This window comes from Eumetopias jubatus, unplaced genomic scaffold (assembly GCF_037043125.1).
Source record: "Eumetopias jubatus isolate StellerSeaLion01/CBP00866 unplaced genomic scaffold, mEumJub1_p1.0 scaffold_1, whole genome shotgun sequence".
Lineage (NCBI taxonomy): Eukaryota > Metazoa > Chordata > Mammalia > Carnivora > Otariidae > Eumetopias > Eumetopias jubatus.
The window spans coordinates 58,268,238-58,285,507 of NW_028274807.1; the positions used below are offsets into that span (position 1 = coordinate 58,268,238).

General features: G+C 36.8%; 1 protein-coding gene across 2 annotated transcripts in view; it reads right to left on the reverse strand.

Moving 5' to 3' along the window:
- LOC114214704 (cell surface glycoprotein CD200 receptor 1-like) overlaps positions 1-7,183 on the reverse strand; it is a 36,404-nt gene extending 29,221 nt beyond the window's left edge. The window contains exon 1 of one of the 2 annotated variants that reach the window (XM_028110489.2): positions 7,080-7,183. In XM_028110489.2, coding sequence (XP_027966290.1) covers positions 7,080-7,143 — 64 coding nt within the window. In that variant the 5' untranslated portion in view covers positions 7,144-7,183. The remainder of the gene's footprint in view (positions 1-7,079) is intronic. The other variant, XM_028110491.2, reaches the window with a different exon arrangement.
- Positions 7,184-17,270: the final 10,087 nt, after the last annotated feature.

Sequence of the window (17,270 nt, forward strand, 5' to 3'; positions counted from 1 at the left end):
GGATCAAGGTAATGGTGGCCTCATAAAATGAGTTTGGAAGTTTTCCTTCCATTTCTATTTTTTGGAACAGTTTCAGAAGAATAGGTATTAATTCTTCTTGAAATGTTTGGTAGAATTCCCCTGGAAAGCCATCTGGCCCTGGGCTTTTGTTTGTTGGGAGATTTCCGATTACTGCTTCAATTTCCTTAGTGCTTATAAGTCTGTTCAGGTTTTCTATTTCTTCCTGATTCAGTTTTGGTAGTTGATACATCTAGGAATGCATTTCTTCCAGATTATCTAATTTGCTGGCATATAGTTGCTCGTAATATGTTCTTATAATTGTTTGTATTTCTTTGGTGTTGGTTGTGATCTCTCCTCTTTCATTCATGATTTTGTTGATTTGGGTCATTTCTCTTTTCTTTTTGATAAGTCTGGGTAGGGGTTTATCAATCTTATTGATTCTTTCAAAGAACCATTTTCTTGTTTCGTTGATCTGTTCTACTGTTCTTTCGGTTTCTATTTCATTGATTTCTGCTCTGATCTTTATTATTTCTCTTCTCGTGCTCAGTTTAAGCTTTATTTGCTGTTCTCTCTCCAGCTCCTTTAGGTGTAGGGTTAGGTTGTGTATTTGAGACCTTTCTTGTTTCTTGAGAAAGGTTTATTGCTATGTACTTTCCTCTTAGGACTGCCTTTGCTGTATCCCAAAGATTTTCAACAGTTGTGTTTTCATTTTCATTTGTTTTCATGAATTTTTTAAATTCTTCTTTAATTTCCTGGTTGACTCATTTGTTCTTTAGTAGGATGCTCTTTAACCTCCATGTATTTGAGTTCTTTCTGACTTTCCTCTGGTGATTGAGTTCTAGTTTCAAAGCACTGTGCTCTGAAAATATGCAGGGAATGATCCCAGTCTTTTGGTACCAGTTGAGACCTGATTTGTGACCTAGGATGTGATCTATTCTGGAGAATGTTCCATGGGCACTAGAGAAGAATGTGTATTCTGTTGCTTTGGGATGGAATGTTCTGAATATATCTGTGAAGTCCATTTGGTCCAGTGTGTCATTTAAAATCTTTATTTCCTTGTTGATCTTTTGCTTAGATATCTGTCCATTTCAGTGAGTGGGGTGTTAAAGTTCCCCGCTATTATTGTATTGTTGTCGATGTGTTTCTTTGATTTTGTTATTAATTGTCTTATATAATTGGCTGCTCCCATGTTAGGGGCATAGATATTTACAATTGTTAGATCTTCTTGTTGGATAGACCCTTTAAGTAGGATATAGTGTCCTTCCTCATCTCTTATTACAGTCTTTGGTTTAAAATCTAATTTGTCTGATATAAGGATTGCCACCTCAGCTTTCTTTTGGTGTCCATTAGCATGGTGAATGGTTTTCCACCCCTTCACTTTCAATCTGGGGGTTTCTTTGGGTGTAAAATGAGTGTCTTGCAGACAGTATATCAATGGGTCTTGTATTTTTATCCAATCTGATAGCCCGTGTGTTTTGATTGGGGCATTTAGCCCATTTACATTCAGGGTAACTAATGAAAGATATGAACTTAGGGGCACCTGGGTGGCTCAGTCAGTTAAGCGTCTGCCTTCGGCTCAGGTCATGATCCCGGGGTCCTGGGATCGAGCCCCGCATCGGGCTCCCTGCTCATCGGGAAGCCTGCTTCTGCCTCTCTCCCTGCTCTCTCTCTCTCAAAAAAAAAAAAATAAAATCTTTAAAAAAAAAAAAAAGAAAGATGTGAATTTAGTGCCATTGTATTCCCTGTAAGGTGACTGTTACTGTATATTGTCTCTGTTCCTTTCTGGTCTATGTTTCTTTTAGGCTCTCTCTTTGCTTAGAGGACCCCTTTCAATATTTCTTGTAGGGCTGGTTTCATGTTTGCAAATTCTTTTAGTTTTTGTTTGTCCTGGAAGCTTTTTATCTCTCCTTCTATTTTCAATGACAGTCTAGCTGGATATAGTATTATTGGCTGCATATTTTTCTCATTTAGTGCTCTGAATATATCATCCCAGATCTTTCTGGCCTGCCAGGTCTCTGTAGATAGGTCTGTTGCCAATCTAATGTTTCTACCATTGTAGGTTACAGATCTCTTCTCCTGAGCTGCTTTCAGGATTTTCTCTTTGTCTCTGAGACTTGTAAGTTTTACTATTAGATGTCGGGGTGTCGACCTATATTTATTGATTTTGAGAGGGGTTCTCTGTGCCTCCTGGATTTTGATGCCTGTTTCCTTCCCCAAATTAGGGAAGTTCTCTGCTATAATTTGCTCCAATATACCTTCTACCCCTCTCTCTCTTTCTTCTTCTTCTGGGATCCCAATTATTCTAATGTTGTTTTGTCTTATGGTATCACTTATCTCTCGAATTCTGCCCTCATGATCCTGTAGTTGTTTATCTCTCTTTTTCTCAGCTTCTTTATTTTCCATCATTTGGTCTTCTATATCACTAATTCTCTCTTCTGCCTCATTTATCCTAGCAGTTAGAGCCCCCATTTTTTATTGCACCTCATTAATAGCCTTTTTGATTTCGACTTGGTTAGATTTTAGTTCTTTTATTTCTCCAGAAAGGGTTTCTCTAATAACTTCCATTTTTTTTCAAGCCCAGCTAGTATCTTTAAAATCATCATTCTGAACTCTAGTTCTGACATCGTACTAATGTCCATATTGAGTAGGTCCCTGGTAGTTGGTACAGCCTCTTGTTCTTTTCGTTGAGGTGATTTTTTCTGTCTTTTTATTTTGTCCAGAGGAGAATAGTTGAATGAGAGAACAAAATGCTAACAGGGTAACAACAACCCCAGAAAAATATGTGCTAAACAAATCAGAAGAGACCCAAAACCAGGGGAAAAGAAAGGGAAAGAAAGAAAAAAGGAAAAGAAGAAAAAGAAAAAGATAAAAACAAACAAAAACAGAATATGATCAAATATGATCAGGCTGGTGCATAGATCGGTGCCACACACTATATTTTTCGTGTATTTTGGTCTGTTAGAAGAAAGTGCCTCCCAAAATTTTAAAGAAAGAAAAACTTATATATGTACAAAAATAAGAGTTAATATGATGAAGGGATGGAATATGACTGTAAAGATGAAAATTATAAAAGATTTTGTAAAAGGAATCGGTAAGAAGTTGTTTGAAAAAAGAAAGAAGAGGATTTAAAAAAAAAAAAAGGAATAAAAAGGGAGAGAATGTGATCAGGCAGGAGACCAGAACAAAGCCATAACATTTTAACATTCTAACAATTCTAACATTGATCTGTTAGAAGAAACTGTATCTCAAAATTTTAATGAGAGAACAACTTATATATACATGCCAAAAATAAGGGTAACTACTATGAAGGGATAGAATATGACTCTAAAAATGAAAAACAAAAATGTTTTTTTAAAAAAGGGATTGATAAGATGTTGGTTGAAAAAGGGAAAAAGAAAAATTCAAAAAAAAAAAAAGACGGTTAAGAAAAAAATTAACTTTGAAAGACTAATCATGGTAAAAAAGCCATGAATTCTATGTGCAGTATTCCCCTAGCGCTGGAGTTCTGCCGTTCTCATTGATTGGTAAACTTGGTCTTGGCTGGCTGTTCCTGCTGGTCTTCTGGGAGAGGGGCCTGTTGCCGTGGTTCCCAAATGTCTTTGCCGCAGGCGGAATTGCCCCACCCTTGCCAAGGGCCGGGCTAAGTAATCTGCTGGGGTTTGCTCTCAGGAGCTTTTGTTCCCTGCAAGCTTTCCAATCGGCTTTGGAGTACGAGAGTGAAAATGGCGACTTCCCAATCTCTGCCCCAGAGGAGCTGAGAACTCGGGGCCCCACTCCTCAGTGAGCCCCCAGAGAGAAGCAGTCAATCACTCCCGTCTCCCTGGTCTCCGGCCGCACTCCGTGCTCACCCGGCCTGTGACCAAGCGTTTCTATCTCTGGCTCACGACCCCGTGTGGAGTCTCCAAACCCAGCAGGTCCCTGCGGTGCTCTCCCGCGCCGCTTCTCCCGGGGGAGGAAGGGGGTGTCCCCGGATCTGCCACTTGTTGGGTCCCTGCTGGAGGAGCAGTGGCCCAATTGTGCTGCGGATCATGGTTTATGGCAACCCCAAGCTGAGAGCCCGCGCCTCGGCTCCATCTCTGCAGCTGGCTTCCCTGTTCTGATATCTGGGAGCTCTGCCACACTCAGGCACCCCCGGTCTTTCTGTGACCCTGAGGGTCCTGAGACCCCACTGTCCCGCGAGGGTTCCACCCCCCACTTAGCCACTGGAGCAATGTCCCTCAGCGGAGCAGACTTCTAAAAGTTCCGATTTTGTCCTCTGTGGCTCTATCACTTGCCAGAAGCCGCCGACGGAGGCCCCCTCCCCCACCATCTATCCTCCAAAATATCGCCTCGGATTCACTTCTCCGCACGTCCTACCTTCCAGAAAGTGGTCGCTTTTCTATTCAGAGAGTTGCTGCTATTCTTTTCTTTGATCTCCTGTTGAGTTCGTAGGTGTTCAGAATGGTTTGATCCCTATTCAGCTGAATTCCTGAGACCAGATGAAATCCAGGTCTCCTACTCCTCTGCCATCTTGCACCACCCCAATTTCTTTTTCTATATCTTTTGTGTATTTACCAGATGTTTTTCTTTGTGGTTGCTATGAGACTTACATAAAATACCTTAGAGTTAGGGCGCCTGAGTGGCTCAATCAGTTAAGCATCCAAATCTAGATCAGGCTCAGGGGAATTCAATTATATATTTGCCTTTATCAGTGTGTTTTGTTGTCTATATGTCTTCACTATGCTGATTAGTATCCTCTAATAACAATTTGAAGAGCTCCCTTTAGAATTAATTTTAATTAATTAATTTTAAGTCTTCACATTTCTAGAGGCTGTCATTTCACCCAGTTTTACTGACTGGCTACTTCAGAAAAAGATCTTCACCTGTCAGCCCAGCTAGAGATTCTGGGGGGTCTCTCAGACCTTTCCTAAGAACACACACCTTCTCCATTCTCCTGGATCCTTAAGGTGAAAGTCTTAGGATTATGTGTCTTCTCTCAATCCCACAAAAACAGACAGAATTCTGAAATCCTGCCATTTATGGGTATGGTTTGCCCTATATAACCAAATTAAGGGTAAATGAGTGTCTTAGTTTTGCCCTTTGCAACGTTGAGCATCTGCCTTCGGCTCAGGTCATGATCCCAGCTTCCTGGGATCGAGACCCGCATCGGGCTCCCTGCTCAGCGGGAAGCCTGCTTCTCCCTCTTACACTCCGCCTGCTTGTGTTCCCTCTCTCACTGTCTCTCTCTCTGTCAAATAAATAAATAAAATCTTAAAAAAAAAATACCATAGAGTGGCTTAGATAACAAATATTTTTTCTCACGGTTCTAGGGGCTGGGAAGTCTAAGATGAAAGCAGTGGCAGATATGGTATCCAGTGAAAGCCCACTTCCTGGCTTGTAGACAGTGGCCTTCTCACTATATTCTCACATGGGAGGGCCAGAGGGAGAGAGATGTTTGTAACAACTTTATTCATAATTGCCAACACTGGGAAGCAACAAAGATGCCATTCAATAGGTAAATGGCTGAATAAAATGAGGTGCACCCAAACACGAACATTATTCAGTGCTAAAAAGAATGAGCTATCAAGCCATGAAAAGACTAAGAGGAAACTGTAATACATATTGCAAAGTGAAAAAAACCCTTGAAAGGCTATATACTGTGCAATTCCAACTGTGATTTTCTGAAAAAGGCAGACACTGTAGAGACACTAAAAAATACAAGTGGTTGTCATGATTTAGAGGGTAGGGAGGATGAATACACAGAACACAGAGAACTTTTAGGGCAGAGAAACCAATCTGTATGATTCTTTAGTGTTGGATATATGTCATTATATTTTGTTCAAACCTATTGAATGCACAACACCTAAAATGAACCGTGTGTAAACTATGGACTTTGGGTGATAATTGTGTGTCAGTATAGGTTCATCACTTATAACAAATGTAACAGGCTGGTGGGGATGTTGATAATGAGATAAAGGCTATGCACAGGTGGGGTTAGGAGGTATATGGGAAATCTCTGAACCTCCCTCTCAAGTTTGCTATAACATAAAACTGCCCTAAAAAAAGTCCTAAAATATGAAAAAAAACACCCTTATTATAATAAATGGATATTTAATTTTATCAAATACATCATCAATATTGTGGTATTTCTCCTTAAAACAGGGAATGGAGTCAATTACATTAACCGGTTTTAATTACACTCCTCAATTACATCTTTTTGTTGCCATCTGTTTCCTGCCACATCTAAATATTTCTCTAGAACTTTTCATGAGTCAAATCTGCTATTCACTGTCTTTTGAGTTCTTCCCAAATGTTCCCTCCTCCCTCCCAATTTCTTTCACCTTTTCCTCACCCTAGAGTCCCACCTTTCTTCTAAGAACTGGTTCTCTTCTCCCTTAACTAGACATAATATGGAAATGTGGAAGCAATTGTTTCTAAGAATGTTTTGGAACTTCTTTGGGATGATTTCAAGGAAACGCAGAATGGATTCAAGTTTGTTTCCATCGGCCTAAGATTGCTCTAATTTTAGTCACTCCACTCATTTCTTCTACCTGTTCATGCTTTGGGTTAAGATCCATTTGTATAAAGTGACTTCGAATAATTGTTTATCGTTTATATATTCTTATGTTCTCTGATCCTCATTTTCTAAAACAAATTTTACCCATTCATTTTTTGCCTTTATTTTATAACAACCTCAAATAGAAACATGGTTTCTTTCTTAGCCTTTGTGCTAGAAATATTAGAAATATCAAAGGAGAAAAATAATACACATCAATAAATATAAGGCCCAAAAAATAAGAATTCAAGGAGACAATAAAAATACAAACCAAGAAACTGGAGGAAAAACTACATTTTTTCTAGTCACACAAGTTTGGTTTCACTCCATTCCAGGGCCCCCAGTATTACCCTGGACTCAGCTAGACAACAAGTCAGTGCACCATTGACATAAGGTAAATATGAAGGTTTGCTGGATAATATACAAATGTATCACTGCTACTAAAACAAATTTTAAAACATCTTATGAGTGGCTAAAGAGCAACCTTGGCACTATTGAAAAACAGCTTTACATTTTGCTAAAAATGTCACAGCATCAGACTTACCAGATACCAGGATATTGACAGAGATCAGTACTCTCAAAGCTGAACTCCTCCCCAGAGTATGCATTTGGAGTGGTTAGCCACTGACTAGCCACGGACAGGAAATGTCACTGAGTTTTGTTGAGCGATAAACGAAAAAAGACAATACTTATGATTCATTGGTTCTCCCATAGTGCTGAGGTGATAAAATAAATTATATAGCAATTTATTTAGAAAGCAGCATTTTGAGAAACATAAATTGCATATGGTAAAATGCACAAATCTTTAGTGTAAAGCTTGATGAGTTTTTACATATGTATGAATTCAGATAATCACCTCCAAAACCAAGATAAGACCATTTCCGCTACTCAAGAAGTTTCCATCATGCTACTTCTCTGTCAACAGCCTTCTCCAGAAAGAAACACTACTCTGACATCTATCACCACTTTGCATTTTGAACTCCATATAAATGAAACTGTTCACATAGTTCATTTTTGTAACCCTATATAGTGGCTTTTTGTTCTGACCATGCCATAATTTATAATTCCATTTTGCTGTGGACTTGGATTTTTCAGTTCAAGAATAACACAAATAAAGCTTCTATGAACATTTCTGTTTTGTACATATCTTTTGGTCTACTTATGCATTTAATGAGTAGGTTAAACAAAATTCCTTGGATGAGAATGTTATTAATGTAATGCCCTACTTGTGTTCATGGGGAAAGGTGGATGCACTTAAAATCTTGCCTGTAAAGCCTGTGTGTGATGGTAGGGCTGCTGAGGTACTCCATGGGTAGTCCAGTAAAGGTGTATTGTGTCCCTTTGAAGAAGGCAAACTGAGAGCCTGTTGAAATAAGCACTGCATGAAACATATTAGATGATGTTACTAATTTTAATAATGCTGGATATTGGGCATGTGGGCTTTAATGGATGCAGCAATGGTATTAAGGTTGCAATAATCTACTATGAGGCACCATTCATTCTTTGCAGGTTTAAGAACAGGCAAATTGAGCTGTCCAATGGAGAAGCAGTGGGAATAATCCCCTATTGATTAGGTCTTACAAAATGTTTCAGTCTATCAGAGGGGCCTGTTTTAATTTACATTGAGCCATATTAACTATTTTAACTGAAGGTTACCAGGTCCCATTTTGTCAAATTTAATTGATGACATAATTAATTAATTAATTAATTAATTTAATTCATTTTTTTATTACTTATTGTGTCAGAGTGTGTATGCCTACTATTTTAGTCTGTTCAGGCGACTAAAACAAAACACTTTAGACTGGGTGACATATAAACAAAAGAAATTTATTTCTCATACTTCTGTATGCTGGGAAGTCTAAGAACAAGGCATCAGCAGATTTGGTACCTGTTGAGGACCCGCTTCCTAGTTCATAGAACAATTTTACATTGTATTCTCACACGGTAGAAGGGAGGAGCTAGCTCTCTAGGATTTCTTTTCTAAGGGCATTCATCCCATTCATGAAGGTTCTGTTTCTATGACCTAATCAGCTCCCAAAGGCCACACCTCCAAATACCATCTTTTGGAAAAATAGGTTTCAATATATAAATTTGCCTGCAAATATGCAGTCTACAGAAGACTGAAAACACAACTTAAGGCTGGACCATGGAAAGTGTGGCTCAAGTGGCCTGTTGGTCCCATTGCCTTAAGGTGGCTCCCACTTGGGCTAGTATCTAGCCAATGGAGTTTAGCCATTTAGGACTGTTGTTTCTTTTTTCTTAATCTTCCAATACCAAGAAAATTTGGGTAAGGAAAAATATGGAAACCACCAGCAGACACAGCAGCAAGCTGCAAGGTTAAAGCTCCCACTTAACAACAGGCAGCAGTTCTTATCCAAGCTCTTCTCCTGGTGGTTTGGAGTAAACTGGTATGCCAAGAGCAGACCCCAAAAAGCTATGCAAGAGTCATGGCCATGCTTTCTTGCTCACAGTGCCAAATGTTTTATAAGATTGAAAGATTTTTTTTTTTTATGGTGGAACACAACAGATGACACTCAGAATAGATCAAAGGCAGTTTCTGTGACAATTCCAAATGAAAGAAGGCTGCCATACAGAGCCACACAGAGGATGAACCAGGTTCAAGGTAACAGTGAGAACCGTAGGGAGAAGCTTATGCCTGGCAGGTAGAGCAGAGTTCACTAGATTTCCTAGTTTCCCATGCATTGGTTACTTTGCTCCTTTTTAAAAATTTTTATTATATTTAAATTCAATTAATTAACATAGTATATCATTCATTAGTTTCAGAGGTAAAATTCAGTTATTCATCCATTGCATATAACACCCAGTGCTCATTACATCACGTGCCCTCCTTAATGCCCATCACCCAGTTACCCCAACCCCCACCCAACCTCCCCTCCAGCAACCCTCAGTTTATTTCCTATAGTTAAGAGTCATTATGGTTTGTCTCCCTCTCTGATTTCATCTTATTTTATTTTTTTCTCCCTTCCCCTATGTTCATCTGTTTTGTTTTTTAAACTCCACATGAGTTGAATCATGTGATAATTTTCTTTCTCTGATCGACTTATTTCACTTAGCATAATATCCTCTAGTTCCATCCACATCGTTGCAAATGGTAAGATTTCATTTTCTTTGAGGGTTGAGTAATATCCCATTATATATATATATAGATTGATATATAGATATATAGATATATAGATCACACTTTCTTTATCCATTCATCTGTCAATGGACATCAGGGCTCTTTCCATGTTTTGGCTATTGTGGACATTGTTGCTATAAATATTGGGGTGCAGGTATCCCTTCAGTTCACTGCATTTTTTGGGTAAATACCTAGTAGTGCAATTGCTGGGTCATGGGGTAGCTCTATTTTCAACTTTTTGAGGAACCTCCATACTGTTTTCCAGAGTGGCTGCACCAGCTTGCATTCCCACCAACAGTGTAGGATGGTTCCCCTTTCTCTGCATCCTCACCAAAATCTGTCATTTCCTGACTTGTTAATTTTAGCCATTCTGACTGGTTTGAGGCAGTATCTCATTGAGGTTTTGATTTGGATTTCCCTGATGCTGAGCGATGTTGAGCACTTTTTCATGTGTCTGTTGGCCATTTGGATGTCTTCTCTGGAAAAATGTCTGTTCATGCCTTCTGCCCATTTCTTGATTGGATTAGTTGTTCTTTGGGAGTTGGGTTTGATAAGTTCTTTATAGACCTTGGATACTAGCCCTTTATCTCATAAGACATTTGCAAATATCTTCTCCCATTCTGTAGGTTGTCTTTTGGCTTTGTCGACTGTTTCCTTAAGTATGCAAAGGATTTTTATCTTGATGAACTGGCTAATTTGAATAATTCCTTGGCCCCAGGACACAAAGGCTGTCCCTAGTTATCTGGTGTTTGTCCTGTGGCAATTAGGGCAGGTGCATGGTGGCCCCAAGTGGGAATCCTAACAAGAAAGTGGTTGAGAGGTAGACTTAATCAAGCGCTTAAGAGGGGGAACTAACTGGCTTCTAGCAAGGAACTTAAAACTAAATAAAAACAGCATTTAAAAAAAAAACTGTCAAATAGATCTCAGAAAGAACCAACCCTGCTGATGCCATGATCTTAGACTTCTAGCCTTCAGAACTGTGACAGTAATTTCTGTTGATTCAGCTACTTAGTTGTGGTACTTTGTTAAGGGAGCCTTAGAAAACTAATACACTTCCAAGCTAATAGTGCCATTTTCCATTCCTACCATTGCAGAGAGCCAGTTACACACATCCTCACCATATCTGCCAAGACAATTTGCCACATCTTACATCTCAACTGAGATTAGCCACAGTTCAAGTGGTCAACAGTCCTTGTGGCTGCCAACTAACACATTGTACACCATAATTCTAGAGTATTATTTGTTGTTATGGTCATTAGGATGCTCTAAAATTTTTTTGACAAAGGAACAATATACCTAATCCTTTCTCAGAACTTGAGAATATTGCAAAAAATGTTATTCTGAATTATTCTTCAACATACAATTTTAAACAGTAGAGATGCAGTTTACAATACAGCCATCAAAATATACATAAATTTTGAATTCTTCTGGAATTATTTACTCAAAATCTGCAGTAGAACTTAAATAAGTTTATGCATGACTTTGATAACAACAGACATAGAAGAAGGAGGAGGAGGAGGAGGAGAGAGAAAGAAAATTCCATTCTCTTTAAGTTTCCTTAAAGTTTCTCTTTTTAATTTTTTCTCTTCCAGCTATGGGTAACTAAAGTGCATTTATCAATCACTTTTACAATCAATTGTCTTAGTCCACTAGAGCTACTATAGGAAAATATCACAAACTTTGTACCAGCAGTGTTCTAGTGAGGCTTCTCTTTCTGGCTAAAAGACAGCTGCCTTCTTGTCATGTTTTTGGATGGCTTTCTTCTGTATATGTCCTTGAGTGAGATATGCTTCTTCTGTCTCTTCCTCCTTTAAGAATAATAGTTAGATTAAGACCCCATCCTTATGACCACATTAAAGACCTACTTCCTAACACATTGGGGATAGAGCTTCAATATATCTATTGCCATAACACAAACTTATGATAAAAACTCTCAGAAAAATAGCAGTAAAGGAAACTTCCCCATTTTGATAAAAGGCATCTATAAAAACCTACAGCTCACCTTATAATTAAATGTGGAAGACTGAATGTTTTCCATCTTAGGTAGTGAACAAGGCAAGGATCCTATTCTCAAAACTTTTATTCACATAGTGTTGAAAGTTCTAGCCAGTGCAATAAGGCAAGAAAACTAAATGAAGAGCATACAGATGAGAAAGAAAAGAAATCTTTTCCTATTTGAAGGTAACATGAGAGAACTGCTTTATATCTTGGTCAATGTCAATATAATAGTTGTTATTATAGTACACTTTTACAAAATGTTACTATTGGAGAAAACAGGGTTAAGTCATATAGGTTCTCTAGATTATTTCTTCTTTTTTTAAGTAGGCTCCGTGTCCAGGATAGAGACCAAGGAAGGGCTTGAACTCACAAAACTGAGATCAACACCTGAGCTGAGATTAAGAGTCAGACCACTAACCAACTGAGCCACCTAAGCACCCTATCTCTAGCTTATTTTTTACAACTGCTTGTGAATCTGCAATCATCTCAAAATAAAAAATAAAATTTAATTTAAAGTGAAAATATTTTTAAAAATTCCATTCTCTTATTTGTAAGATTGCCTAAAATATTTCTCCTCAAGTGTTATAAGAAACTAAAGTGTACTTTTTTTTATTGTGGCAAATATGCATAACTTAAATTTTACCAGTTTACCTATTTAAAGTATACAATTCAGTAGCATTTGGTACATTCACAGTGTAAAGAAACCATCACCACTACCACATTCCAGGGGATTTTAATCATTCTAAAAGGAAACTCCGTACTCATAAGTACTCACCCCACAGCCCCTGGCAATCACTAATCTGCTTCCTGTCTCTATGTATATGCCTATTCTAGATATTTCAGACAAAAGGAATCATACAGTATGTGGCATTTTGTGTCTGGATTTGTTCGTGTCCCATAGTGTTTTAAAAGTTTATCTGTGTTGTGGCATGTGTCAGTACTACTTTTCTTTACATGACTCAATGATATTCCATTGTAGAGATCTACCACTTTTTTGTATACATCCAACAACTGATGAGCTTTTGCATTGTTTCCTATTTTGGCTATTGTGAATAGTTCTGCTATGAACATTAGTATACAAGTTTTTGTTTGAACACCTGTTTTCAATTCTCTTGGCTATATACCTATAAGTGAAATTGCTGACCAATGTGTAATTCTATATTTAACTTATTATGCACTTGCCAAATTGTTGTTCATCATGACTACACCATTGTACATTTCTACTAACAATACATGAGAGCTCCAATTCCTCCACATCCTTGCCCACACTTGTTATTTTCATTATTATTTGCCTCCCTAGTTGATGTGAAGTTGTATCTCATTGTAGTTTTGATTTGCATTTTCCTAATAACAAATAACATTGACCATCTCATCATGTGTTTATTGGGTATTTGTAAATCTTCCTTGCAAAAATGCCTATTCAAGTCTTTCATCCATTTTTTAATTGGGTTGTTGAATTTTGAGTAGTAAAATTTTTTTTATATATCTCAACCCTTGAATCTTACCAGATATATCATTTGCAATTACCTTTTTCACATTCTTTGGGTTGTTTTCCACTCTTGATAATGTACTATGATTCACAAAACTGTGTACACAAAATTTGTTAATTTTGATGAACTCTAATTTCTCTGGGTTTTCTTTGGAGCTTGTGTTCTTGATGCCATATCTAAAAATCATTGCCAAATCTAAAGGTAGTAGAAACATTTCTAAGAGTTTAAACATTTTACCAATCATACTTAGGACTTTGATCTATTTGGGGTTAGTTTTTGAATATGGTATCAGATAAAGACCCACCTTCATTCTTTTGCAGGTGATGATCCAGTTTGTTCACTTGTTGGAGAGACTATTCTTACCCCAGTGAATGGTCTTGATGCTTTTGTTGAAAATTAATGAGCCCTAAAAGTGTGGTTTTATTTGTCGACTCTAAATTCTTTTCCATTGGTCTGCATACCTATGCTTTGGCCAGTACCAACATGTTTGGTTGTTATAGCTTTGTAAGAAGTTTTAAAATTGGGAATGTTAATTCTCCAAATTTATACTTATTTTTCAATATTGTTTTGATTATTCGGAGTTCTTAAAATTCCACATGAATTTGAGTTTTTTCCATTTCACCCCAAAAAAAGCCATGGGATTTTGATAGGGATTGCATTGAATATGTAGATCTCTTTGAGTAATATTGCCATTTTATCAATACTGTCTTTAATCCAAGAATGTAGGACATCTTTCCATTTATTTATATATTTTATATTCTTTTAGCAATGTTTTAAAATTTTCAGTGCATGTTTTGCAACTCTTTGGTTAAATTTATTCCTCAGTATCTTACTCTTTTTGATGCTATTGTAAATGGAATAGTTTTCTTAATTTCTTTTTCAGGTTGTTCATTGCTAATTTCTGCATGTTGGCTTTGATTTTGTATCCTGGAACTTTGTTGAATTTGTTTATTAACCCTAATTGTATTGGGGATGGGGGTTGGTAGAATGCTTAGGATTTTCTATATATAAGATCATGTCATATGTGAAGAGATAGCACTAGGTCTTCCTCGGCAATTTGGATACTTTTCATTTCTTTTCCTTGTGTAATTGCTCTGGCTAGAACTTCTGGTATGATGTTGAATAGAAGTAGCAAAAGTGGGCATTCTTGTCTTGTTCATGATCTTCAGGGGAAAACTTGAGGTTTTCACCAGTGAATACAATGGTTATTGATTTTTTTTTCTCCTCTCTTGGAACTAATTTTGCTGTACCTTGTGAGTTTTGGTATATTGTATTTCCATTTGCACTTGCTTCCAGATATTTTTGATTTCCCTTTTGATTTCTTCTTTTACCCATTAGTGGTTTTGGAGTGTGCTGTTTAATTTCCAGATATTTGTGAGTTTTCCAGTTTTCCTCTTGTTATCAATTTCTAGTTTCATATCACTGTGTTTGGAAAAGATAGTTGGTATAAACCAAACTCTTAAATTTGATAAGACTTGTTTTTAACTTGTGATCTATCCTGGATAATACTCTGTGTACAATTGAAAAGAATGTGTATTCTGCTGTTGCTGAATGAAGTGTTCTGTATATGTCTGAACAATTCAGTTTCAGTATTTCCTTTTAATATCTGAAGTGGGGTTTAAAGTCCCTTACAATGATTGTATTGCTGTATTTCAGATCTGTTACTATTGGCTTAATATATTTAGATTTTCCAATACTGGGGGCATATATATTTACAAATGTTATATCCTCTTGAGGAACTGACCCCTGTATCATGATATAATGACCATCTTTGCCTCTTGTCAAGGGTTGACTTAAAATCTCTTTTGTATGATATAAGCATAGTTACCCCTATCCTCCTTCGGTTTCCATTTGCGTAGAATATCTTCCCATCTCATCACATCTATGTGTATCCTGAAAACTGAAGTGAGTCTCATAGTCAGCATAGAGTTGGATTTTTTTTTAAATCCATTCAACCACTCTCTGTCTTTAGTTTGGAGAACTTGATCCATTTATATTTAAAGTAATTATTGAAAAGTTAGGACTTAATACTGTACTTTTATTGTTTTCTAGCTGTTTTGTAGATCCTTCATACCTTTCTTCTTCTCTTGCAGTTTTGCTTCGTGATTTGATGTCTTTCTATAATGGTATTCTTTGTTAACTTTTATATTTCATGTATCTACTAGAGGTTTTTCCTTTGGTTACCTAAGGAGGTTTTCCTAATGGTTACCATTAGGTTTATATAACCCATAGTTATAGCAGTCTCCTTTTTTTAGATTTTTTATCTAAATTCAATTTAGTTAACACATAATGCGTTATTAGTTTCAGGGGTTGAATTTAGTGATTCATCAGTTGCAATTAACTCCCAGTGCTCAGTACATCAAGTGCCCTCCTTAATACCCATCACCCAATTATCCCCTCCCCTCCACGTCACTCCCCTCCAGCAACCCTGTTTGTTTCCCATAGTTAAGAGTCTCTTATGGTTTGCCTCACTCTGTTTTCATCTTATTTAATTTTCCTTCCCATCTCCTATGTTCATCTGTTTTGTTTCTTAAATTCCACATATGAATGAAATCATATGGTGTTTGTCTTTGACTGACTTATTTCGCTAAGTATAATACCCTCTAGTTCCATCCATGTCATTACAAATGGCACCTCACACCAGTCAGAATGGCTAAAATTAACAAGTTAGGAAGCAACAGATGTTGGTGAGGATGCAGAGAAAGGGGAAATTTCTTATACTGTTGGTGGGAATGCAAACTGGTACAGCCACTCTGGAAAACAGTGTGGAGGTTCCTCAAAAAGTTAAAAAATAGAACAACCCAGCAATTGCATACTAGGTATTTATCCAAAAGAGGCACATGCACTCCAATGTTTATAGCAACAATGTGCACAATAAGCAATATATGAAAAGAGCCCAGATGTCTATTGACAAATGAATGGATAAAGATGTGGTATATATAGCAATCTATTTTAAGTTGATGACAACTTAACCTCATTTACATAAAAATTCTACACTTTTACTGCTCCCTATTTTATGTTTTTGATGTCACAATTTACATCTTTTTATATTGTGTATCCATTAACATATTGTCAAAGCTATAGTTATTTTTAATGCTTTCTTCTGTTCATCTTTATACTACAATTAAGTGATTTACACACCAGTGTTGGAATAGTCTGAATTTGACGATGTACTTATCATTGCCGACATGTTTTATACTTTTACATATCTTCATATTACTAATAACTGATTGCTGAAAAATTAGATCTAATATAGAAAATGGATCTAATGTAGGATCTCATCTTACTTCTATTTAGAACTTGTATTTCTGGAAATATTGTTCATTGTGTACTCTGAAAAAAACTATAGTTCAAAACACCATAAATTAGGGCTGAAACATGAATAAATTTTTAATGTTTAACTGAGCTCACAAGAATCAAGGTGAACTGCTGGAATCAAAAGTGAAAGTCTGCAAATATGGAATGGAAAGATTGGGATAACCCAAAAACTATCAGGAATGGTGTTAGGAACCTAGACTCTGTGGTTTTAAGAGCCATTTAGGGAACAAAAGAACATTGGACACTGGCAGAGCAAGAAGAAGAAACTGAGATTCCCCTCCCTTGAATAAAGCCAGGATAAAATTTAAATAAATTATTATTTGAAAACAAAGAAGAGGAAATTACTTGTCATACCCTTATTTCTTATTTTTATAGGAACAATGGAAAGTTTTCCACCATGAATATGTTACCACACTGCCCCCACATGGGTCTAGGGGTTGAATTTATATTGCTTGTGTTATCTAAGAAACTCTAATCTCAGAAATTAAAATATAGTGTCCCCATCTTAGTAGCAATCTTAGAAAAAGCAAATCTTCTTTGGAAGAAACCCTTCCCTCAAGAATCCAGATTCCACATGATACCCATAGAGACAGATTACTTAAATATGAGTACTTAATATTACTTAAATATTATAGTTCCACAAGAAGAGAATAGATAAAATGATGAAAACTACTGCTAAAAGAAATAATAACTAAAAGGTTTCCAGGATTAAATTAAAAGAGAATCCTCAAATTTGGGATACACAGCAAATCCTAAGCCATGAAATAAAAATAAAATGAAATACTACATA